Source organism: Chiloscyllium plagiosum, unplaced genomic scaffold (genome assembly GCF_037043375.1).
Source record: "Chiloscyllium plagiosum isolate Xiang-an unplaced genomic scaffold, Cpla_swu_hap1 HiC_scaffold_31, whole genome shotgun sequence".
Taxonomy (NCBI): Eukaryota; Metazoa; Chordata; class Chondrichthyes; order Orectolobiformes; family Hemiscylliidae; genus Chiloscyllium; species Chiloscyllium plagiosum.
This window is the reverse complement of record NW_028270169.1, coordinates 42,197,597-42,224,536: the sequence shown is the minus strand read 5'-3', so window position 1 is coordinate 42,224,536 and position 26,940 is coordinate 42,197,597. Positions and strand designations below refer to the sequence as shown.

General features: G+C 40.0%; 1 protein-coding gene across 2 annotated transcripts in view; it reads right to left on the bottom strand.

Moving 5' to 3' along the window:
• Nucleotides 1-26,707, bottom strand: part of baz1b (bromodomain adjacent to zinc finger domain, 1B) — a 96,326-nt gene extending 69,619 nt beyond the window's left edge. The window contains exons 1-7 of one of the 2 annotated variants that reach the window (XM_043718704.2): nt 26,370-26,707; nt 21,945-22,061; nt 15,006-15,150; nt 14,143-14,347; nt 11,516-11,637; nt 7,383-7,580; nt 7,003-7,029 (exon numbers count right to left, since the gene is read on the bottom strand). In XM_043718704.2, the coding sequence (XP_043574639.2) occupies nt 7,003-7,029; nt 7,383-7,580; nt 11,516-11,637; nt 14,143-14,347; nt 15,006-15,150; nt 21,945-22,061; nt 26,370-26,485 (930 nt within the window). In that variant the 5' untranslated portion in view covers nt 26,486-26,707. The remainder of the gene's footprint in view (nt 1-7,002; nt 7,030-7,382; nt 7,581-11,515; nt 11,638-14,142; nt 14,348-15,005; nt 15,151-21,944; nt 22,062-26,369) is intronic. The other variant, XM_043718706.2, reaches the window with a different exon arrangement.
• Between the last annotated feature and the right edge of the window lie 233 nt (nt 26,708-26,940).

The window sequence follows — 26,940 nt, the reverse complement described above, 5'->3', positions numbered from 1 at the left end:
TACCCATTTTATGGCCTTATGGTCTAATAAACACATTACAGCTGCTCCAATCATCTAGAACCAATCATTAACATACAATATGCTTGAAACCATTTCCTAAATATTTTAAGAAACCTGTACAGACAGATTATGGTCTTTTATATCACTTACCACATGATTGCTCACTCACAAAATCTATCTATAACTTTTTGTAGTCTCCTTGTCTTCTTCACAACTTATTTTTCTACCAATTTTTCTGTCATCAGTAAATTCTGTAACCACACCTTTCATTGTTTCAGCTGAGTTATTTACAAATTGTAAACAGTTAACAATTGTAAACCAATTCTTGTGATACCACATTCTTTATTGATCTTGCCATCCTGGAACAGATCAATTTATTCTCTGCTGCTTAATTGCCAGCCAATCTCCTATCCATGCCAATATGTTACCCTTACACCTTTGGCTTTTTCACAACAATCTTTGACCTGGCACCTGATCAAATGTATTCTGGAAATCTAACTGCAGAATATTCATAGCACGCTACCTCCTCAAAGAACTCTAATAAATTGTTCAAACATAATTTCCCTTTCACAAAACCACATTACTTCAACCTGATTACCTTCTACTTGTCTAAGTATTCAGCTATATCTTCTTTAATAATAACTTTGAACATTTTTCCTGATAGATGTTAAGTTAACTATCCATAGTTTCCTGCTTTCGGTCTCCCGGTTTGAATAAAAGAATTATATTTGCCATCTTCCAATCTAGTAGGACCATCCCTGAATCAAGGGAATTTGAAAATTAAAACCAATGTATCAACTATGTCCGTGGCCACTTCCTTTTCAATTAAAAAGTAAAGTTCTTGTCCTATCGAATTTTCACAGCTTACTGCACAGGATAAGTCTTTTCTGTGTTGCTGGTTCTAAATTAAGCCCAGATAATGCCTCTTATACACCTTATCTTATCCACCTCAATCAGGTATTCCCTTGTTTTCTCCGCTTTAAAGAAAACAACCCGAGTCAATCCAGCTTCACTTCATAGCTGAAATGCTTCATTTCAGGCAACATTCTGATTAATGCCTGCAACAGTAGGAGACTTGCCAACTTTAAGGGCATTTACATGGTCATTGGATAAACATATGAAAGAAAACTGAATAGTGTAGGTTAGATGGGCTTCAAAATAGCTTCACAGGTCGACGCAACATCGAGGGCTGAAAGGCCTGTACTGCGCTGTAATGTTCTGTGTTTTATGTTCTAATCTTCTCTGCATTCCCCCAATTGCAATCACATCTTTCCTATGGTAAGCTAAGCAGAACTGCACACAGTACCCCAGCTTGGCCTAACCAAAGTTTTGAACAGCTCCAATATAACCTCCCTGCTCTTATAATCTGTGCCATAACTGATAAAGGCAAGTGCCGCCTTTGCCTTCTTAACTCCCTATTAATTTATCTTGCAGCCTTCAGGCATCTGTGGACAAGCAAACCAAGTTCCCTTTGTTCCTTGGAGCTTCCAACTGTCCTACCACTGATCTGCCTGTCTGACCAATCTGTTTATATTTTCCTGTAACCTAAAACTTCCTCCTCACTGTTAACCACTTGGCCAACGTTTGTTTTATTCACAAATTTATTTAGCATTCCCCCATTTTCTCATCTATATCAATTGTGATCAATAAGGGACCCAGTACTGATCAATTTGGTACACCACTGGACACCAGCCTCCAACCACTTTCATCGACAGATACTGTGGTGAGTAAATGAGGCATTATATTACCTTTAGCATATTGAGACTTTTAATCTTTACCAGAGATGTTATGTAACCTTTTACCATATTTGGTCCAAGTTTCTTCAGAACTTTTAGTCAAGGAACCTTCAATGCTGGAGTTTGGTTCCTCTCCACAACGGAAAGTGATCGCCCAAGTTACCAAGATAATACATGAAGTGAATGACCCAAAGATGGATTAACAGGTGTCAAGGGATCCATTTTGGGATCTAATGAGGGGGGGGGGGGGGGGGTCACCAAATGTTGGTCAGATTGTTTCAAAAGGGCTACAGAATTGTATCAATGCCTGAGGGTAGAACTTCAAATCTGACTGGGGAGGGGATGACAGAGATAGAGGTGGCTACAAGGTATGTAATGGAAGCTACTGGAGGAATATGGCCTCTGAATCATCTTGGAAGGTGCCTGGAGAAATGAGGAAACGCATGGAGAAAGAAAGACAGCACAAGTCCAACTTAAAAGTATATGGAAGGCACACAGAGAAAGAGAAGAGTCTGAACATAAAGAACAAAGGGCAAAGAATGAAAGAATGGGAGAGAGAATTAATGGAAGGTGGAAAACAACCTCAGCAGATGTTAATTATTGTCAGTAATAAATTTCACTAAAACATCAGCAATTCATCCTTCCCAAACTGTTTTCGTTTTATGTTTGTTGATATATTTTATCCTGACGTTCCCCAGTTTAACTTTTAATTTAACCCCCCCTTGAGGTGCATCAGATTTATTTTTATTATTTTGCACATGTAAATCTCTGCAGCCGAGGAAGTGTCTCCAGATTTACTGAGTTTAATGTGGTTAGTCTGCCACTTTACCTGTAGAGCAGATGTTTCTTGGTAATGTGCAGCATAGTTCGGCTCTGCACAAGTGCAGAAGGGGCTCATGCTAAGATCCTAGCATTGGAGGGGTGGCTTACTGTGTAAAGGCCCTGGATTTTCCTGAAACTCTTTCCAAAGGATCATGCTTGCCATGTAGTTCAAAGTTTTTTATTTAACATTCTGGGTTTGTCACAAATAACTTATTAGAGACTTCTCATACTTTTCATATCATGATGCAAAGGATGTCACAGCATGCTCATTTTGCTTAAGAAGGTTTTTCTCTTTGGAGTGCCAAAATGAAGGGCGGACAGTAGGTGGACTGAACGTGTGATTATGAAATGGTAAGTAAAACGTCTCGTGACCCAGTGGCATGTCCCTTCATCTGGGCCAGAAGGTCTAGGTTAAAACCCTACCTCTTCTGGAGTAGTCACAGCATGATCATATAGGTTAATTACATTCTGTTTTTGAAGTGATAAGCTGCAGCACGGATGGTTTCAACCATAGGTTTAGGGTGAGAGGGGAAAGATATAAAAGAGACCTAAGGGGCAACCTTTTCACGCAGAGGGTGGTACGTGTATGGAATGAGTTGCCAGAGGAAGTGGTGGAGGCTGGTACAATTGCAACATTTAAGAGACATTTGGATAGGTATATGAATAGGAAGGGTTTGGAGGGATATGGGCCGGGTGCTGGCAGGTGGGACTAGATTGGGTCGGGATATCTGGTCAGCATGGACGGGTTGGACCGAAGGGTCTGTTTCCATGCTGTACATCTCTATGACTCTATGAACCAGTTTATGGGTTTTCATAAGTTGCTGATTTGTGGGGAAATGAGGAAACAAAGAAATGACTTACTGATTAAATACATACTTTGGCTCTGTACAGAACAACGCGATTATCTGAATGAGATGGGCGGCGAGTATTTTGTTCTGATAACTGATTGTTCAGATAACTGATCTGATTGTACACAAAGGAAGCATTCTCAAGTGTAAATGGAATCCTGTGACACAAAGTCTCAGCCAGAAGCATCAACTCATGTGTTGCACCAGTCAGCTTGATCAAATCAAAACAAGGGCATTTATGATGGCAGATAATTTTGAAAATGGTTAAATAGATCGAATTGTTCCATGAGTTAAATGGAACCATTTTAAAGAAAGGTTAAAGTGAATCGGAGCTTTCCAGATAACTTTGAATATTTACAAACGCAGCTCCATCCCTTTAACACCAAGACATAGTCTGAGGTACTACAACACGAGCATTAGGTCTCTATGTGTGTTACACTAAACTTTCTGAAAGAGTTTTAATTACATTTTTTATAAGTAGTACAGAGATGCTACATTGAATTTGTCCTGCATCGTTGGAAATTAGCTTCCCATTTTGAACACAAACAAGTGTGCTACTGCTCAACAACGATGGAAATTAGGTGTCCCCAAAAAGAAAAAGTGAAAATATTTCACCAGCAGAACTACTTCTGAATGTGCAGAGCTACAATCCATTTGTAAAATCCTTTCCTGCTAGAGGGTATTTACACTGCAGAGTTTATCAGCATTTTAATGCATTACGAAATGAAAACCACTCGGTAAAAATGTTACTGCAAAATCACATTCAGCGCAATGGAAAGTATATGGTTATCTTTTCAATAAATCTTGGTACAGCAGATTATTTTCAGATCAAGGACAATTTCTTAGCGGCTCCGGTAGTGGGTAATTTCGAAACCAAATACTTTGGTTAAATAAATGCATGTCAACAAATGATTTTATAGTTCATTACCATTCTTGTTGGATGAGAAAGAACAAATGAACAAAAATAAATAAATGACAGAGGCAGAGTGGAAGAGAATTTGCTGAGTTTACTGGTGGACACTGTGTCTTGGAAAGAGAGTTTCTGTAGGTATTGACATAGTCTGGTTTCCGATCTCAAACTTCAGGACCTTGAGATCTTGTTCAGATAACCCGAAATTCGTATAATTAATGTTTGGATAACCAAAGTTATTCTGCATACACAAATGAAGATATAAATAACATATCAGAAATGTTGGGTAACACAGGGTTTAGTGAGAGGGAGAAACTGAAGGAAATCAGTATTAATAGTGAAGTTAGTGGGTTTGAAGGCCGATAAATTCCCAGGGCCTGATAATCTATATCACAAAAGTAGATACGGAAGTGGCTGTAGATGTAGTGATTGCTGAAATAGTCATCTTCTAAGAGCCATAGTGGAACAGTTCCTACAAATTTGAGGGTTGCTAATGATCCCCCTATTTAAAAGGGAAACAAAGAGAAAAGAGGGAATTATAGACCAGTCAGCCTGACTTCAGTAATAGGGAAAATACAAGGGTCCATTGTGGAAGATTTAAAAGCTGAGCATTTGGAAATCAGTGGCAGCAGTCAGAATCAGCATGGATTTACGAAACAAGATCATGTTTGACAAATTGACTGGTGCTCATTGAGGATATAACTCACAGTTGATGAGGGGAATCTAATGCTTGTGGTTTATCCCTAAAGAAAGCATACCAAATGCCACCTTCACTATCCTATCTACCTGCGACTCTACTTTCAAGGAGCTATGAGCCTGCACTCCAAGGTCTCTTTGTTCAGCAACACTCCCTAGGACCTTACCATTAAGAGTATAAGTCCTGCTAAGATTAGCTTTCCCAAAATGCAGCCCCTCACATTTATCTAAATTAAATTCCATCTACCACTCCTCAGTCCACTGACCCATCTGATCAAGATCCCATTTTGTAATCTGAGGTAACATTCTTCGCTGTCCACTACACCTCCAATTTTAGTGTCATCTGCAAACTTACTCACTATACCTCTTAAGCTCACATATAAATAATTTATATAAATGATGAAAAGTAGTGGACCCAGCACAGATCCTTGTGGCACTCCAATGGTCACAGGTTTCCACTCTGAAAAACAACCGTCCGACACCACCCTCTGTCTTCTACCTCTGAGCTAGTTCTGTATCCAAATGGCTAGTTCTCCCTGTATTCCAGGAGATCTAACCTAGCTAATCTGTCTCCCAAAGGGAAACGCCTTACTGAAATCCATATAGATCACGTATACCACTCTGCCCTCATCAATCTTCTTTGTTACTTCTTCAAAAAAACTCAGTCAAGTTTGTGAGCTGTTGACTATCCCTAAGCAGTCCTTGCCTTTCCAAATACATGTACATCCTGTCCCTCAGGACTCCCTCCAACAACATGCCCACCACCGAAGTCAGACTCACTGGTCTATAGTTCCCTGGCTTGTCCTTACCACCTTTCTTAAATAGTAGCACCACGTTAGCCATCCTCCAGTCTTCTGGCACCTCACCTGTGACTATTGATTATACAAATATCTCAGCAAGAGGCCCAGCAATCACTTCCCTAGCTTCCCACAGAGTTCTTGAGTACACCTGATCAGATCCTAGGGATTTATCCACTTTTATGTGTTTCAAGACACCAGCACTTCCTCCTCTGTAATATGGACATTTTTCAAGATGTCACCATCTATTTCCCTACATTCCATACCTTCCATGTCCTTCGCCGCAGTAAGCAGTGATGCAAATACTCGTTTAGTATCTCCCCCAACTCCTGCGGCTCCACACAAAGGACACCTTGCGATCTTTGAGGGGCCCTATTCTCTCCCTAGTTACCCTTTTGTCCTTAACGTATTTGTAAAAACTCTTTGGATTCTCCTTAACTCTATTTGCCAAAGCTACTTCATGTCCCCTTTTTGCCCTCCTGATTTCCCTCTTAAGTGTACTCCGACTGCCTTTATACTCTTCTGAGGATTCACTTGATCTATCCTGTCTATACCTTACATATATTTCCGTCTTTTTCTTTACCAAACCCTCAATTTCTTTAGTCATCTAGCATTCTCTATACCTACCAGCCTTTCCTTTCACCCTACCAGGAATATACTGCCTCTGGACTCTATAGGCCCTTTAAAACTGTGGAAAAATTAATTAATTAGCCTCGAAAAGAATTTTCAGTTTTGCTTGTTTTTGGAAGTTGGATTAAACTCTATTTCTAGACGAATCCATTCTTCAATTATTGGAAATAACAGAGTGCAGAATACAAAAAAAAATTCTCAACAGTTCAGAAAAAAAACCTCAATTGATAAATGCTTGGATGGAAAATATAGAGAATAAGCAAATGCACCAATTCACTAAGCTCACATATGGACTTTCTTTGAGTCCAGAACATTGGTGGGCGAGCTTGTTAAAATGCCTCATCTTTTCCCCCCCAAGAACTACTGGTTCAAAAATGATGTTAACTCACAATGAAACATTTCATTAACACTTTAAAAGAATCTTTATCCTTGCAAACCCATGACAGGACAGCAGCAAATAATACAAGTAAACATTTGAAGGGACAGCCATACTCCAAACAGACACACAGCCATCACTAATAGCACAATGAGTCATGCAGATCAAGATGACGTAGGCACCTTACCTCATCATCTTCAGTCCATTTAGGAAGCTGCATTAATTATCAAGAAATTCACATTAACATCCCAACCACTGCTGTACTGGGATCAGTCTGAGAAATTATTGATTGCAAAATTATAAAACATCAGTCCAAGCAAAAAAAAACTTTCATCCTGCCTGTCTACTCAGTCCACTCCCACCTAGTACTTAAATGCTATTCAAATGGTTTGACCAGCATTAAATAAAAATCATACAAACCAGAACCTTTCTGCTTTGATTCCTAGGCTATGCAGAATTCCTTTTAGTCACAATGAAAGGTACGGCATTACACATAGTCTCAGTACCACAGGTGAAAGATAACATTAGTTCAAGCAGAAAATGTTTCAAGAAATACAATAAAATTACCTTATACGGAGACAGCAGGAAGTCACTGAATTTACTGGGTAGCGCATATTTCTGCACGAGTGCATCTTCCACCACCCAGGGTGCGTTTTCTCCCATCCCCATTCGCATGGAATTGTGTCTGATGAAATAGCGCAAGATTTCCTTGTTTGGTGGCCTTTCTGATCGGATGAGACTTTCGACTGGTACATTACTAATTATCTATAGTAACAAGAAAAAGGACTCCCTTTACTAAAATTAAAATTTAATTAAGGTCCACATTTTCCTCAAACCCCACACCAGATGATCTTGCAAAGTATACACATCAAAACAATACTGGAATCAGTAAAATGAACTAACCAATCAAATCAAGTTACTTAATCAAATCAGCCAAATGTGCAATCCCACTCTGCCGAGGACATGGAGGTCCTGGGCCTCCTTCACCGCCACTCCCTCACCGCCAGACGCCTCATCTTCTGCCTCAGAACACTTCAACCCCAGGGCATCAATGTGGACTTCAACAGTTTCCTCATTTCCCCTTCCCCCACCTCACCCTAGTTCCAAACTTCCAGCTCAGCACTGTCCCCATGACTTGTCTGGACTTGTCCTACCTATCTTCCTTTCCACCTATCCACTCCACCCTCCTCCCTGACCTATCACCTTCATCCCCTCCCCCACTCACCTATTGTACTCTATACTACTTTCTCCCCACCCCCACCCTCCTCTAGCTTATCTCTCCACGCTTCAGGCTCTCTGCCTTTATTCCTGATGAAGGGCTTTTGCCCGAAACGTCAATTCTGCTGCTCCTTGGATGCTGCCTGAACTGCTGTGCTCTTCCAGCACCACTAATCCAGAATCTGGTTTACAGCATTGCAGTCATTGTTTTTACCCTGTGCAATAGTGCACTTACAGTGTACCTTTAATGCTGTAAACTAACCTAAGGCACTTCACAAGAGTTTATCAAGCAAAATTTGATAATTCCTTACAAGAAGATACCAGGCAAAGCACTGAAAAAACATAAAATGGAAGATTCTGAGAAGTGTTTTAAAAGGATAATGGAGCAGAGAAGCCAAATAGTTTAAGGAATTCCAGAATTCAAGATCCTGTCAGTTAATGATGAAGCAATTAAAATCAGGAATCTACAATATGTCAGAATTAGATAACCCTAAAGATCCCAGAGGGCTGAAGTAGAGACGGGGACAGTTATAATTCTGAAAAGTTTTAACAAAGAAGGATGAGTGTCTTTACTGACATGGAGCCATTGTAGGGCAGCAGACACTGAGTTAAGAGCTGAACTGAACTTTGTGCAAGATACACTTTTTTATGTTTTCCAGTTAAGGAAGATGTAGTGTGAAAGATAAGATGCTGGCAAAAACATCAGTGCAATGATCAATACTACATTATAAAGAAGAAGAATTAAGTTTGGTTCCAGGCCAAAACTAATCTCTGTTAATCCAGCAATGTGAATAATACAACACCACCGAGAGCCCTTGATAGGTAGTTGTAGTAATGAGTAGGGGTGGTGCGTGAAGCAGTTACCCAGGGCCAACTGCTGAAAGCAATGCACTGACTCCTCATTTAAAGGAAAACAAGTTAGTTTAGGTATCAAGATAATGGTTAGCATATGATCTGGTAATATTTCTAGTTCACACTGGCAGAGTAGTCATGTAGAAAAGGTTTGGAAGACTGTTGACCGTTGTGTAAATTCACACAATGACACTGAGCTTTTCAGTGAGAAAATAATGTTAATTTAAATTTTGCTTCATTTCAGCAATCTGATGAGTGGTGTTGCTAAGACTCATTGCTGGGAGGACTTGGGATTTGAAGGATTGCGAAAAATTGATTTATAGTCATACAGCACAGAAACAGACCCTTCCTTCCAACTCGTCCATGCTAACCAAATTTCCCAAACTAAACCTAGTCCCATTAGGAAATGCGCATCAGCCATGATTGAATGGCGGAGTGGACTTGATGGGCCGAATGGCCTTACTTCCACTCCTATGTCTTATGGTCTTATCCATTTGCCTGTGTTTCATTCATATCCCTCCAAACCTTTCCTGTCCATGTACCTATTCAAGTTTCTTTTAAACGTTCTAACTGTACCTGCATCAACTACTTTCTCTGGCTGTTCATTTCACATACGAACCACCCTGTGTGAAAAAGTTGCCATTCAGGTCCTTTTAAAATTTTTCTTCTCAGTTTATTTCAAGTTTTGTAAACAGACCTGGAGTGGTTTCTTTAAGAGGTGATTAAATTGATTTTAGAATAAAGTCTTTCGAGAGATCACATTACTAGTATTAATGACTTGCTCTATCTTGAATCGGCTGGGCTTTTATTGAATATTGACTGGCTTGGACCTATTCTTTTATCCAGCGGAGTTGGAGAGAAGCCAGTTGAGAAGCATCTGAGTTGGTGGGAATCCTGTTATAAAAAACAGCTCAGCTGTTTCTCAAAAGAAAAGAAAACTCTCCGACATCAGTTCAGGGTGAAACATATTTGTTTCTTTAAAAGAGAAAACAGACAGACATCTCAAGATTTCTTTTTCCTGTGCAAATTTTGTCTACAATACTTCAGAGACAGCCATATCTGATTAGTAACTTTTCAGATGCGAGAACATCAGAACAACGGGCTCCAGAACATCCTGCACATTCAAGAATCCACTGATCAATGATTTTTTTTCAAAGATCAATCGCTGCATTTTTTGTCTCTATCCCTGAAGAGTTTGTGTTTGTGTGTACTTTGGGAATCTTTAGAGATGAGCATTTTTGCTTCTATATTATTAGCTGTATATGTTAAGCAAATATGGCATTTCATTTTGAATTTTTTGTGTGGACAATAAACCTACTATTATGTTTATTAAAAAACTTGGTTAATAGGTACTTTTGGTTGAAAAGCTGAAATAAACAAGGTTATCGAACTGGTCAGTTTGATAACTGGCCAAAGTATTTTTAGTTTACGTTGAAATCTGTGGAATAGTGGGACTCAAGTAATGATACCCTCCTCCAACTTAGTTATAACATTGTCTAAACGGTTATTTTGCATTTCACATTTAGCCGGTTCATTAATGATACAGCAATAAAGAAAGATTAAGACCAGAGAAAATGTCACTGGGTATATTCTCATCGAATGCAAAAAAATCACCATAGCCCTACTGGACCATAGGCTGTCTCTTATGAAAGACAACAGGTGGTTTAATCTGGGCGTCACCATGCCTCAGATGAGGGGAGAGAATGAGAAACAGAGTTTTTTGTGGTAATCTCAGCCAGTGTGGGAACTGAACCCATGCTGTTGGCAAACTTCTGAATCACTAACTGGCTGTCCAGCCAACTCCCTATAGAATGTAACCAGCAATGTAAGTGAAGTCAAGAGTGTGGTGCTAGAAAAGCATAGCAGGTCAGGCAGCATCCAAGGAGCAGGAAAATCGACGTTTCGGGTAAAAGCCCTTCACCAGGAATGAGGCTAGGAGCCTCAGCAGTGGAGAGATAAATGGGAGGGCGGGGGGGTGGAAGAAGCCCCTTAGATCTTGATGAGCATAACATACCCCACATTTTCTCTGACTACTCATTCTAAAATAGGTATATGTCGTTTTGGTATAATAATACGCGTTTTGTCAACATGAATTGGCTCTAACGCAATTGACAAACCGTGGACACTATTTGGATAATGCAAACTTCCTACTGAATGGGTATAACAACCTTCTACAGTGTGATTTTCCATAAGCGCTATTTTCTACAGCATGAGGGTGCAGAGGAATGCAACCATCGTGTTATACTAGAACGCCCTGTAATTTAAACTAACACAAACAGTAAACCACTTGGAGTAGCTACAGAATTGATGTCGATATCCTTCAAAGTGAGTGTCACTATATATTGATTACAAGTTGCTATTAACCAAAATAAACTGATTTTAATAAGATATGAAAACATCATGACAAGAAAAGATCCACTGGTCCTTCTAGCCTATCCCATACAGTTGTAAAACCCTTTGCATCACGTCAGGAAACTTTCTACCTGCTAGATGCCACTTCATCTCCTGAAACTGCCCATAATGACACTGTTGGTTATGAATCAGGCAGCCTATATATAGATAAAATTTTAACAGATTGACCAAAGATCTGTGATCAAGAAAATAAAACTGAAGTCTATTTTATTTCTCACTTTGTCCTCTTCCTGCAGCTTCACATCATACTTGTAGGGCAGAAATTTTGGATGAACCCATTTCTTTTCTTCTTTCTTGAGGCTTGTAGGCAGCTTCCGTGGTGATCGACGAGCTCGGTCACCTAATAAGTATAACATAGCCACTATTATTTATTGTGCAACCTTGTCCATTCAGTTGTTACACTGCCAGTTGAGATACCGGACATTACACAGCCACTCGCATTACTGTATGTAACGAGCCAAACCAAACTGAAATAAAAGGGAAGCAGGTCCAGTAGCTTTAAGGCATCACACAGAATCCTATAAATGACACTATCAAGTGTCTAGAATGGAATAAGAATGATAATTTTCATTTACACATACATTTTATCAATTTATTGCTTGCTGCCTAAACCTACAAAGTGAATATTCCAGATTTTGTAAAGCAAGTGTGTCACAAGGAAGAAGTATAGGTCAGCAAAATTTTAAAGCTTTAAAAGTCAACTCAAAAGGGTTTATATTTTAGCTTAATCTGGAAAAGATCAATTTTCAGTTGTTAGCTGGGTCTTAAGTTTAAATTTAACACACACTTCGGTAGAATTGGAAAATGTTCCATCTTCCTAAGGCAGCCAGTCTCATTTGCAGGTCTTAAACCTACAACATTGAAAAACAGTATTCAAATAGCAATGGTTCTCAGATCAGGGACTACTACATTGAAACAACTGAATGGTGCAAGACTTGCGCCCACACCTCCCCCCTCACCTCCCTCCAAGGCCCCAAAGGAAACTTCCATATCCGCCAGATTCACCTGCACCTCCACACACATCATCTTTTGCATCCTCTGCACCCGATGTGGCCTCCTCCAGATTGGGGAGACAGGCCGCCTACTTGCGGAGCGTTTCAGAGAACATCTCTGGGACACCCGCACCAACCAACCAACCACCTTGTGGCTCAACACTTCAACTCCCCCTCCCACTCCACCAAGGACATGCAGGTCCTTGGACTCCTCCATCGCCAGACCACAACAACACGACGGTTGGAGGAAGAGCGCCTCATCTTCCTCCTAGGAACCCTCCAACCACAAGGGATGAACTCGGATTTCACCAGTTTCCTCATTTCCCCTCCCCCCACCTTGTCTCAGTCAAATCCATCGAATTCAGCACCGCCTTCCTAACCTGCAATCTTCTTCCTGACCTCTCCACCCCCACCCCAGTCTGACCTATCACCCTCACCTTGACCTCTTTCCACCTATCACATTTCCGACGCCCCTCCCCCAAGTCCTTCCTCCCTACCTTTTATCTTAGCCTGCTGGACAAACTTTCCTCATTCCTGAAGAAGGGCTTATGCCCGAAATGTCGATTCTCCTGTTCCCTGGATGCTGCCTGACCTGCTGCGCTTTTCCAGCAACACATTTTCAACAATTTTATAAAAAAAACAAAAAAATTCAGTATTTGCCCGACTGATCCCACAACCAGCCCAACCCCCAAATGCTGTACCTATGCCTTTTATTGCATTTTTCAATACCAAAGGCAAATCCTATCGCTGCTAGGTTTCAAAACGATCTGTCGAACTATTTTCCAATCCTCTGCACTTTCCCAACACCCTTTTATTTCTTGTCCAAACATTTATTCCACTTCTTTTTTAAAAGCAATTGTGGATTATTCTCACTACCACATAACCTGGTAGGATATTTTAAGCCCTAATATCTATCTGTATAAAGTATTCTTTCAATCCTTTTGATCTCAAACTTTTGCTTTCAAAGTTACAGAATCTTGGCTCGTTATAATACTTCTCCTGATTTACTTTATTAAAGCCAGTTTGTTTTAGAACTGGAATTAAATTCCTTGCTCAACTTAAAACGATGTCGTTTCTCTACTCTGTCCTCATAGCAAAGGCCCCTCTTTTTCAGTATTATTGCAGCAAATATCTTTTGCACCATCTTCATCCTTCCTAAAAGGAATCAAAACTGGATACAACAGTTTAACTACATAATAACAATTTGCAAGAGGCCAGCACTATCTCTGCTTTAATACTTCACACCGATCGTTATAAAACATGAGACTTTTTTCCTTATAAATACGTCTTATTCCACAGATTGTGACACCTCCAAAGTTCTGGAAATTGCTTCAGGGTTGTTGAGGAAAATGGTAGGCTTGGCATGAAATAACTTTTTCACAGCTGCTTTCTGAATAGAAATGTGGGAGTTCAGCAAGAGATCAAAAGAGACAGCAAGGCCAAGAAAGTAGTTGAAAATTAAACAGAGACTGTAGCCAAATGTTAATAGGATTAGAGTCACAACAGAGTTGAAGTAACCGTATTTTGATCAATGGGACATTTTTTTCCAATTGATAGTGGGAGGAAAACTTAGAGTTGTACTGATTATGCCATTGCATTAACAGAAAACTATACATTGTGGGTTTTGCAGTTTGACAAAAATTCACAAAGAAAAAACTGAATCATTTACAAAACGAGGTAGAGTTTATGAATTGCTAGAGATCATTTACATTAAAAAAAAGGTATGCGTGCTTAGGGAAAGAGGGCTAAATAGACTTCTTGGCACTCTGGAAGCTAACGGAAAAATGTTGTCAAATGTCCCCCTACTATGTCTGTCTCACTCTATCATATACATGACACTACTGAGTACATACTTGTATTGTTTTCCCTCTTGCTGTCCTCAACTTTGTTGCAGACTTCTATACCAAGGCTCTCTTGTGCCACCTGACTGGAATTCTCCTTGTCACTGGAAGGTGAATCGCAAGATCCATCAGTTTTCTTCTGAGAAGGTAATTCTTCCTTTGGCTCCAGAGGATGGACTTTTAACACTACTACAGGAAGAATTTTATTTTCCCCAACCTAATAGGAAAGAAATGTTTCATTTATTTGGCATAACTTTTGAATTTACAATAATTACAAACATCTATAAGGGAAACATTCCTTTATTGCAGCAGAACCATTGTCAAATGCAAGTATAACTAATTTGTTTTAGATATAGGATGATCTAATGGCATTTGAACTCAAGTTTCAGGGATGAAAGAGCAAAACACATTTGTCACCCAGATAATTTCTTTCATCAAATTGTCAAATATTTAGTATTAGTTAGTCACTATCCCAAAGAGTTTTGCATTATTTCAAGGCTTGATTTGCTCAATTCTGATATTCTTCTGCACACAGTAAAGGAGGTAGTGACTCATGGTAAGATGCATCTTCACTATATCAATGTGTCTGTTCTTCACAGGTGTATCCAGTCAATGCTGACATGCCCAGCAAAATCGTGACAACCTCTGGTGTCAATAAAGTGGCATTTTCAATGAGAAAGCAGAGAGTAATCAGGACCTTAAATTATGCTCAATTTTTCTTTCATTTGCCCAGGGACCATCTGGGAAATCAGCTAAACAATCAAAGCTTTATAGTTAAACTTGGAATTTATGGCCGAAATTTGGGAACTTCGTTAGACACGAAGCCTTCATGGAAGTATTTTTTAAGTTCTTACAAATGGTCTACCAACACTGACCTGGAGTTCGCAGTGTTCTCCAATAGCAAACTTGGTCATGATCTCCATCCACGTTTTGTCAACTAATTTGTCTAAAGACAATGTATTGTGATGGACTAGTTCTAAAACAGGCTTTTCAAACCACACTGGATATTCTTCCTTTAGCCTGCAAGGAACAGCAAAGCAGAACAAGACAATAAAAAGACTATACAATTATAAAAGAATACAAAATAGAGTTAGGCCATTTGGCCCACTGAATCTGCTCTATCATTCAATATGATATTAGCTGATCCATCTCAATGTCATTCTCCTGCTCTCTTCCCATACCACATATGGTATTGTGGGGTACATTTAACAAGTTTCAGCCGAACTACTGCAGTATTTTCAATAAGGGCTGATTATTGTCAGTTCAAACTGATTTTTTTTTGGAATATTGATGATTTCTTTTGCTCTCACAGATCTCTGCTAATTAAACTCCAATTCAACATACAGACACCTTTTGTCTCCGGAAATCTATTTCTTTCTAAAATATATTCAGTGACTTGCCTTCCACAGCCTTAAGTGATAGAGAGTTCCACAGGTTTACGCCATTGTCATCTCAGTCCGAAATGGTTTGCGCTGCATCCTGAGATCGTGGCTCTTCGTTCTACATCTATAGCCAAGGGGAACACCATTCCTGTTTCCAATGTCTCCACCAGAATTTTCTACATTTCAATTAAATCCCTTCATATTTTTCTAAGCTCGAGTGAATACTAGGCTTGTTAAGCCAGCCTCTCTTCATCTGACAGGAATTAGCCTGTGAACCATTGCAGATTTCCCTCTCTGGCTAGCATCTGTTCTTATAATACTCCAGGTGTGGTTTCACCAACGCATTGAACATCTGCAGCAGGATATTCTTGCTCCTGTATTCAAATCTCCTCGAAATGAAGGCCAATGTTACATTTCTCTTCGTAACTGGTTGCTGCACCTTGGCCCTCCTTTGCTGAATTCTAAATTCCTGTCATTTATCAGGCCTGCTAAATCTCAAGCAATTGCATAATTCTTCTTTAAATCAATAATATCCTTAATTTCTTTTACCTGCCATGGTTGGAGTATGGCAGGTAAACTCCACAACTATTGTAATGCATGCACCTGTTCCTTAAATTCCTATCCACAAGCATGCCTTTTCATGAAGTTACTCAATCAGTTGCAGCAACTCACAACCTGTGCACTCCCAGTTTCCTTTGCTCAGATCTAGGACCCTCACTTCAGATGGATCACTTTCACTTCTAACTCAAATCAAAAATTCTTTCACATTACTTTTGAACAATTAACCATCAACAGAAATTTAGACAGTATCAAAAACTTATCAAAAGAAAGTAATGATTAGGTAATAACTGGGCCTTCAATGTAAAAGCCTGTCAGTTATAGAAAAAATGGTGATGAGGAATTCCATTTTAAGGAATTGGGGAATGAGAAGATCAAAGTCTCTTAATTTCAACATAAGGAAGGAAGGATGAGGAAAAAAATATTGAATAAAAACTTAGCAGCCAACCGACGGACAACACATTAAGGATTCACAAAGCAAAGCCCTATTTAATCTAGCTGCAACAGGAAAGGTAAAGCTCCTTTTCTCAAATCTGTTTTGAGAACAAGAATTCCTCTCTTCCCTAAACTTACAAACGCAACATCCTCACATTCCCCCATTTACTTTAACATTTTGTTAAATATGCAAGATTTCTCAGTGACTGTGAAGTCCATTCAATACTCAGCCAGTAGATGGTGTCAAACTCCAGTACCTGTAAATCATTTTACACTCTTAATGAAAATACCTTTCATAAAAGTCTCGCTTATAAAATTAACCGGCCTTTGCTTGCCCACCCGCCTCTCCTTTCTTTAAAAGCACACAGGTCTACTGACAATCAACCAAGGCCTCTGGCATCCCGGAAATCTATTTGCTTGTAAGCAATTCCACTCAAATATACAATTATGAAAGAAAGGTATCCAAACAAAGCCTGATCTGATCCTTACTCATCAATTCTGATCCATCATATAATCATACTCTCTAAATGTGGACCATGAACAAGAATCATGAGCAGTAGCCATGACTGAAACGTTCCACATAATTCAAGGGTCCTGGTGCCTCGGTAGTTATCGTATTATTGCACATTTCATCTGAATCCTGCATTATTCTCAGCTGCAACAAAACTTCAAACTGCTATGAAGTCAAGTGTATAAGCAGTGTTTTAACTCATACCCTCTTATTTTTTACTAACCAAGTCACTTTCACAATTTGACAGCATCAAAAATATTGCCTGATTCTGGTTAACTATCATTAACAATGGTAATATGTGACAGTCCAGCTCAGTGTTGTAATTATGGATTAGATGAAAAGGAAGACACATGTAGTGACATCTTTGTATTTATACAGCACCTTTAAAGTAATGAAAGTTCTTAAGATGTTGCAAATGACCACTACAAAACTAAGTTAAAGATATAGCCACATCAGGGGATATCATGTCAGATGATCAAACATTGGTCAAAGAGGAAAGTTTTAAAAACTATCTTAAAGGAGTCAAGTGAGGTAGATAAGCATAGAAGTGAATGCCAGAGCTTGTGACCTGGGTAACTGAAGACCAGCCAACATTTGTGGAGCAATGACTAGGGATACACAATAGGCCTGAATGAGTCGAATGTAAATATCTGAAGAGGGTGGTGGGACGAGAGGAAATTACAGCAATAGAGAAGGACAAGGCTATAGACTGTTTTAAAACAAGCCCGAGTTTAAAATTATTATAATTTTTGACCAGGATCCAATATTGGCAAGTAAGTAGAGTGACAAGAGGAAAATGATACATGCTGCTTGTTGAAACATTGCCAAGAGGATTTTGGATGATCTCAAGTTTATAGAGGGCAGGGGGGTAGTGTTGGACAGGGTTGGGGAGCGGTGTTGGAGGGCCAGTGGGGACGGTGTTGGATGGGGTTTGGGAGCAGGCGCAGGGGCGGTGTTGGATGGGATGGGGGGCGGTATTGGATGGGATGAGGGAGGGCAACAGTGGAGGAGTTGAGGTGCAAGTAGTTATAAGGCAGAGCCTGTAGTCTCTAGCTTCTGTGCAAAAATTAGCATAACTTGGATGATGTTGTAAAAAGGCAACAGATAAATGAGAAATTGAAAGAGTCCAGGAATTGATTTTTGGGCTCATCTACAATAGTTGTGCTGGAATAGGAAGCGAAGCTATGGCAAATGCTTCTATAGCTACAATTACATGAGGATGAAACAGGTGAGAACAGATCTGTCTTGCTGAATGATAATGGACAGCAATGGAAGACGACGATGCAGTCAATGTCAAGAGGGAAAGTTTATCTTTGTCAATCATACAAGATGTTATTTATAAAAGCTCTGTTTTGGTATATAGAGGAACTTTGATTATCCGAAGGACACAGGAGGGGGATTTTTCATTCGGTTAATCGAATGCCAGATAATCAAATGCAGGATAACATAGTTTAGCCAAGCATCAGGACTTTGTGATCTTGTTTGGATAATCCGAAATTTGGATAATCAAGGTTCCTTTGTACTGGCATGGGTGGTAAACTAATTGGGGGGGGGGGATTCATACATTCTAAGAAAAGTAGGAAAACATTTCAAGGATTTTGGAGGAGCAGGATGTTAAAATGGGACAGTAGGTCACAAGGTTTCAAGGGATTATTTTTAAGGAATGGGTGAAAGAGTAAGGGACAACACTTGAGGAAAGATACATTTATAACATAAACTAGCATGGGGTTCAGAAAGGAAAACTGAGCTAGTACAGTGGAAATAGAGTATGGAGAACAAGAGATAAGATGCCATGAAAAAAAGATGGAATGAGTCAAGAGAAATTAGATAACAATGGAACTTCAGGGATTGGACAAAAAGGAGCATTAAATTTGGCTAGGCAGGCTCCTTTTAAATTTGTTCCTGGGGTGTGAACATCATTAAATAAGTCTGCTTTTATTGTTCATTCCTAAATGCCCAGAGGACAGTTAAGAGTCAACTATATTGTGTGTGTCCGAAGTCACATATAGGCCAGACCAGTAAGGATGGTAGACTTCCTTCGCTAAAGGATATTAATGAATTAGACAGGTTCTACATCAATTGACCACGGTTACATAGTCACCATCAGGCTTGAATTTTATTCCAGGTTTCTACTGAATTCAAATTTCACTTTCTATCGTGGCCTGTATCGAATCCCCAGATTTAGCCCTGAGACCAAGTTTACTGGTACAGTGACATTACTACTATGCCACTGCACAAGGCTGGGATGTGTTCAGGCAGTGAACTACTGAAGGTGAGACTGAAGGGTCAGGGATAGAGGAATCTAAAACAGCTTTCAGTCAAGAAAAGATGGAGGATATCTCCGTAGTTCAGGTTGACAGATAGTTTTAACAGACAAGAACAGAATCTGATAGTATTCCAAGTAGGAGAAAGTGAGGACTGCAGATGCTGGAGATGAGAGCTTAAAAATGTGTTGCTGGAAAAGCGCAGCAGGTCAGGCAGCATCAAAGGAACAGGAGAATCGATGTTTCGGGCATAAACCCTTCTTCAGGAATGAGGAAGGTGTGCCAAGCAGGCTAAGATAAAAGGTAGGGAGGAGGGACTTAGGGGAGGAGAGTTGGGAATACGATAGGTGGAAGGAGGTTAAGGTGAGGGTGATAGGCCGGAGAGGGGATGGGGGCGGAGATGTCGGGAAGAAGATTGCAGGTCAAGAAGGTGGTGCTGAGTCTGAGGGTTGGGACTGAGAAAAGGTGGGGGGAGGGGAAATGAGAAAGCTGGAGAAATCTGTATTCATCCCTTGTGGTTGGAAGGTTCCTAGGCAGAAGATGAGGCGCTCTTCCTCCAGGCGTCGTGTTGCCATGGTCTGGCGATGGAGGAGGCCAAGAACCTGCATGTCCTTTGCAGAGTGGGAGGGAGAGTTAAAGTGTTCAGCCACGGGGCGGTTGGATTGGTTGGTGTGGATGTCCGCCCCCACCCCCTCTCCGGCCTATCACCCTCACCTTAACCTCCTTCCACCTATTGTATTCCCAACGCCCCTCCCCACCTTTTATCTTAGCCTGCTTGGCACACCCTCCTCATTCCTGAAGACGGACTTATGCCCGAAACGTAGATTCTCCTGTTCCTTTGATGCTGCCTGACCTGCTGCGCTTTTCCAGCAACACATTTTTAAGCTCTAGTATTCCAAGTAGTCCAGTCACATCTGCCAATGAACGGCTGAACCAACAGTATAACATATCTATTCGGATCTGTTAAACTAGTGGAGATGAAGAACGTATCAGGTGCAATGCCCAAATTGAGAGAAAATAATGGATTTATGGAGAATTAGGATTACCAAACTAGAGGAGACGGCACAGTTCAGCAAGTCAATAACAGTAAGGATGCTATGGTGAAAGGAGGTTCAAAGTCTTAATGTGTGTTGACTCAAACTAGGAAAAAAAGGAACTACAGAGGGATCATCCTTCTAAACTGGTTATACATCGGAGAAGTGTATTTTAAGTCATACGATAGGATGAAGTACTGATTACTAGCTGCATGCCAGCAACAAAAGCAAGTTTGAATGATGGATTAAAAAATAATCCACACATATTAGACTGACAAATTAAGCTGCATTGCGTTAGAGCATTGATACCAGCGTGTTAAATAAGCCTAGTATCAACACAAGTATTATTCCCTCCTGACCTTTTAGTTTGAGATCAGATTTCATAATAAGATTGACTAATAAATGGCATTTTGATTTCATAATAACAGGCATATTATTTCCTACAGATACAGTTCATGTGAACCATGTACTTAAGTGATAACTGCGATGTTTTAAATAGCATTCCTTCCCCTCAACTCTCAATATCAAACTAGAAAATGTCATAATAAGAATTAATGGTGAAGGGAACAGGACATGATCCCTTGTTTTCAATAAACTATGATCTGCATTCAAAGATGTCCAAGATATACAAACTTTTAATAAAAAATTATGCTAAGCAAAGTGTGGAGAATATACTTCCAGCCACAAAAAAAGTGTGCATGTGCAAACTTTCCTTTGTTTCGCTCTTTCCTTAATCACTTAAGTAATAGTTTAAAAAAATGTATTAACAGGGTATAACTTAAATTAACACCATTTCCAACCAATTATTCTCAGATAAGTTAATTAATGCCGCATCTCAGAATGAGCTTCCATATACCACCCTGTCATCACTCCCCCAAATGAGACTCATTAGATCCTGTAGGTTCTAATGTATGGATCAGGAGATGCATTTGAAGCTCTCCAGTCTTTCTGCCTTAAAGCTTACTTAATTGCTCAACGGATAGAACAAAATTTACTTCATACACAACCATGCATTTTTATAGTCCAGAAAATGCTGTCATTATTCAACAAGTAGAATATAGTCCTCAAATATAGATTGTAAGCTGAAACCAGCGCACCTGCTTGGCTCAATATGGGCCACATTCCCAGCACTAATTTGAAGACACAGTTCTTGAGATGATGTTACATCAGATACTCTCTATTTCTTGAGTTTTATGGAATTCTCTCTAGCAATAAATTGCTCCCAACTACAAAATGTCATAATAAGAATTAATGGTGAAGGAAACAGGACATGATCCCTTGTTTTCAATAAACTATGATCTGCATTCAAAGATGTCCAAGATATACAAACCTTTAATAAAAAATTATGCTAAGCAAAGTGTGGAGAATATACTTCCAGCCACAAAAAAAGTGTGCATGTGCAAACTTTCCTTTGTTTCGCTCTTTCCTTAATCACTTAAGTAATAGTTTAAAAAAATGTATTAACAGGGTATAACTTAAATTAACACCAGCACTAATTTGAAGACACAGTTCTTGAGATGATGTTACATCAGATACTCTCTATTTCTTGAGTTTTATGGAATTCTCTCTAGCAATAAATTGCTCCCAACTTATTAAATGTATTTTGCAATTTACAATGTCATTTACTTACAGTTCAGTTACTTCTTGCTCCTCTTCCCAGGCCTCTTTGTGTGTGAGTTGGTTGCTGCCTGTGCTTTTACATGTCCAGATTCGCTCTGCATATCTAGACAACCGGGATTCATATTCTCTGAATATTAACTCAGGAAAATAAAGAATGAAATTCAAGGTTTGCACAAAAAAAGTTTGAAACATAAAACATCACAATGTCACATCAAACACTTTCATACCCTTGACCTTCTGTTCCCTATTCTCAAGTCGTTGAATCCATTTGCCCCCCCCGCCTTCCAATTCACTTCATGCCTGAATCAAAATGAAAACTATTGTTTCATATTTTTCTTCAATCTTCCCCAACGCGTGCTGGTCTGAAGAAACCAGCTGCTATGGAATGCAGTAGTCCCAAGCAACTTCTAGCTTTTCATTCAAGTATGCTTCTGCAGAACATTTAATGGTGTTCGTACACAGTGGCGCTTGATCATGTTCTTACCCGGCACCCACACAAACTAACGACAGAGAAATATAAAAAACTAGAGTTTAAAGCAGGCATTTTGAACAGGTGGTCCATTTGAAGTTACAAATTAGCGATTTTACTGTGACCATTGCATCAGAATTAGAAGATAAGGAACTCCCTTCACAGGAGGAACAATTCAAGCCAAGGATACAAACTATCACAACAAATCAGTACTCTGGCAAATTAAGCAGTTTCTATTTGTAAAAATATTGAGAAAAGAAGTTTAGGAGCGAAACTTATCTCAGATCTTTGCATTGCCTGTCAGAGCTGCTTGTGAAAGTTTGCAAGCACAGACACACATCTCTTTAGCACTGATGTCAGTGCAACTTACAGTCAGTAATAAATCAGGTACTGAAAATACTGGTCTAAGCCCAGTAACTATAGTGTGACTATACTCCCTATGGATTCCTATCACTGCTAAACACAACATTTCACAGAAAAATAATTATGTACTCTGCCTATAAGTTCCCATTAGTATGTTGTACCTTGCCAGACCACTTGTAGCTCAAAGCTTGCAATTCCTATTAGCATACTCTGCAATAACGATTAGTTAAATCTTTTATATTGCTGAACTATTTTTACATGGAGATGATCTACATTGTGCAATAGCTCTATGCAGTGATGTCAGGACTACATACAATATCCTAATGTGATACAGTAAACTATCCCATGTGACTTCATTAATATGACAGCATGCATGACAGCAAGAAACTGTTCAGCAAAGCAACCCCCCCAGCCAGAAGTGATGAATTAAGATCATTACTCTTAAGATGGCAATCTCACATTACTGCATCAAATAAAATTCTTTTGATATCATTATCAATTTCCAGTTGCTGATTATTTTGCAGCAACTCCAATGAAAACATTTGGACAATATCCAGATGCTCTTGCATTACCCCCAGGTCACAGCCGTGCAACAGTGCAAATGATGCTCAAATTATTGCTGTCTTTAGAAATGATGGGGAGAGAGAGAGAAAAGAAAGTTTGATGAGAATGAAACAAAGTTTCATGTAGTGACAACTCAAAGACATTTGTTTACATATAATTCTTGCTACAATCTACTGGTACTAATGTATTATGTAGGTATTGAGACAACAATGCAACATTGTATCTTGACCAGGAGACAGTCCTCAAGATGATCATTATGAAAGAGGAAATCTTTGGAAACTTCGAACATTATTCCTAGATAGAAGGTGTCCAAGCAAGAGACCAATTTGTATTTGTCAACAACATGGCAGTGAAAGTCACAATGAAAACGTATTGCAACTTTCGGCTGGGGATGGTTAAAAAACAACTACCAATTCTGCCACAACCTCCAGATGAAGCTAAACGATCTATGGAATTCCTTTCGTCTATCTGGCAGCTTATCCATCAAGATCAAACATTGCACAGGGTGTGTCCGTTCAGAAACTGCTCAGTAAATCACCTCCTCAAAACACTAGTTACCTGCATTTAGCCTTTACCATCATTGAAAAGACAGGATCAAGGTAACTTCATCACTCCTAAGCATCATTCTGAAATTTTGCATTCATTACTTGTCAGTAATAATGCGAATCAACATCAATTTCCGCAACCAGTTACACCATGATGCAGTCTTGCTTTTCCACTGGAGATCACTTTTTACACACCTAGTATTGGAAAAGTTATTTGTCCCTGCCGATCAGAGACTGCTGCCCATACTAAAGTTAGTAATACACAACAAAATCGGGAATCCTACCTAAAACCTAATCTAGCATCACAGCTATCCATGATATCGGGAGATGATCAATACTTTCAAAAGTTTGGATTTATTCTTGTGACTTGGCTAATTCCAAAATGTCACAAAATATATTTGTATAAAGGCATAATAAATCTCACCTCATCTGTACACAGGTTCAGGAAAAAATAACTTCTTCAGTCACAGCGTCAAATTTCAATGGCAAGAAGTCATAATCATTAAGTTCAGCCCTGTTTTAGGAATACAAACTAAAATTTTCTCACTTTTCAAGTCCTTCAGGAAGCGTTATAGAGCTGCAAGTAAATATCTGCAGACAGGCAATGACAATTAATCAAACAAAGCTCTTCTTCCAGGTGTGTTCTAAGTTCTTGTCAATCATCAATAAAATGGTCTTCCACAAGAACATACATTGATTTTGTTTCTGCACTCCAGTCACCTCCAACCCCTAGTCTGAAGAATATATTCAAAGACACTGATATTCTAGTACCATTTCTAAACAAGCATTGGCCAAAGAAAATAACTATCCTGTAGCAGTTTTAAAACCTTTTTTAAAAAGCAACCAGTCTCTTTCTTCATTTAAAAAAAAGGCTTGTCAACATGAAATGCTGTACCCAAAACATCTCAATGACCAGGAAGGCATGCAAATCACAGTTGCAAACTTTATCCAGTTAACAGTAGAACTGCAGTACTGCCCTTACAGACCTCAAAGAAAGCAGGATGTTAATGATCAAAGCACACTGTGTTCTCAAGTTCACAGATCCCAAACCAAGATAAAAGAAAACTGGAAACTTTACACACACTGCAATAACTCAAAAGTTTAACATTTATTTTAAATAAAGATTTCCTTTCTCAAAAAATCCTTACCAACACATTTAAACAGCTGAGCTAGTGACACAAGTTATTTTGCTCATGTAGACTACATAGATAGCTTACGTGCAATTTAAAAACCTTCCACACAAATCTATATAAGCTATTAGAAAGCTTAAGTTGGTAGCTACAGCTAAGGGAATAAAATAAATCAGTGAAACTTTTTGCTGCAATTTACACACATACTGCTTTCACAGGGATTCCACTTCCTTTCATTTACATTTCTCAAAACTTGCATGCAAAACCTTGTAAGATTTTTTAATGTGCTTTAGAATGAAATGCTTGAACTGTGCCTTCAGCAAACAAAATACGTGAACTTACGTTAAAAAAAGGCAGCACTCCTGTAGAATGATCAGAAGTAAAAAGAAGTTCAGGATACTACGCAAACGCAAAGAAAAAAATCTAAACTTTTCTAAAAAAAGCTCTGAGATCTTTTTAATCATTCCACTGTATTCTTGAATCATGCTTTTCTCAAATAATTTTAATATATGAAAAGGCTTCAATATTTTTTAAAAATGTTCCCAAAGCTCCACAGAAGACTGTCCTGTCCATATCAGAAATATATAGAATGCTTAGCTCGAGGTAACAACTAAAGCACGCAGGGAACAGCATTTTACAAAAGGTACAGATCGCTAACACTCAAGATCAGAATCCGTTATCACACCCCTCTGGGTTTTCAGATGCTGACTAGACTGCTTTGTGTTTCTAGCATTTTCAACTATTTGTTCAAGTCTTCAGCATAATCAATTTTCATTTCTGCATGAAGCTAATCGATTTAATACAGATCCAGAGTGACGAAGAGCAATTTGAGTAACAAATTGCACAAAGTTGTAAAGATAAGTCATTCACTCATGAAAAAGGTTGATGCTGCGGAAGCATCAGCATTAACCTGGGAAAGCGCTGGGTCAGTCTTTTGACAGCTGCAATCAGTCCTGTCGTGAAAGTAGTTAAAACATGGGACCACAGGCCAGCCATATGTTTAATTTGTGAGCTGAGTAGAAGCTTGTTCCCGTGCGGCCCCTTTATTCATTCGCCTCCAGGGCTGCACCGTAAAGCTGCCTGAGAGTAGGCCCAGCCTGGCAGCATCGGGCCTCCTGACAATGACTAACTTGTGGAGTTGGATACGTTCAGTGAATTCACTCGGGAGGATATTGCCGCAGATCAGGCCAGCGCTGACAGATAGTGACAGCAGGGCGCTATCTTCCCACAACATCTCCTTCCCGGCAGCAGGAAAATCACCGGCTCCTGCCCCCAACCTAGGCCCCTGTCCCTGGGAGACGTTGTCTCTCGGCCCAGGACAGGCTCCGATCGCCTCAGCTCCCTGGCTCGGCTCTAAAGGATACTCGTTGCTCCGGAACCCTTCTCCGCTGTGCTCGATCACATAGATGGTCTCCTCTGCCGACAGATCTGTAAGCGGCTTCACCAGCGGGAATGGCTTCCTGCCCAGCAGCGGCGCCATGGTCCAGCTGGCCAGCCGGCCGGCCGGCTCGGCTCTCAGAGGGAGCTCCTGCCGGTGCTGATGGACGCCTTAAGCACTGTCCGCTCCTCCGCCGCCCCGATCGCCCAAAGAGAAGGGGAGGGCGCGATCCTCGCGCCCCGGCTCCAGCGGCAGAGTTCAAAAATGGCGGGAGTGCTCCGCAGCTCGGCTCCCGACCGGCGGCCGATCGACACCTCCCGCCACCGCGCAACCCCCGAACGGCCTGCCGGAAACACCCGCCCCTCCGGCACGCTCATTGGCCGGTTCCACGGCGCCGCCGCCCTCCGATTGGCTGTGCGCCGCTGTCCATCAGCGTCACCCGGTGCGCGCTTCGAGCGCGGGTTCGAGATTTCGAAGGTGAAAGGTTACGGCCGTCGGTTAAACTGGCGATGGAGGAAAATATTTTTTCGCTTCGGCCGAACAGTCCGTCAAGTTGA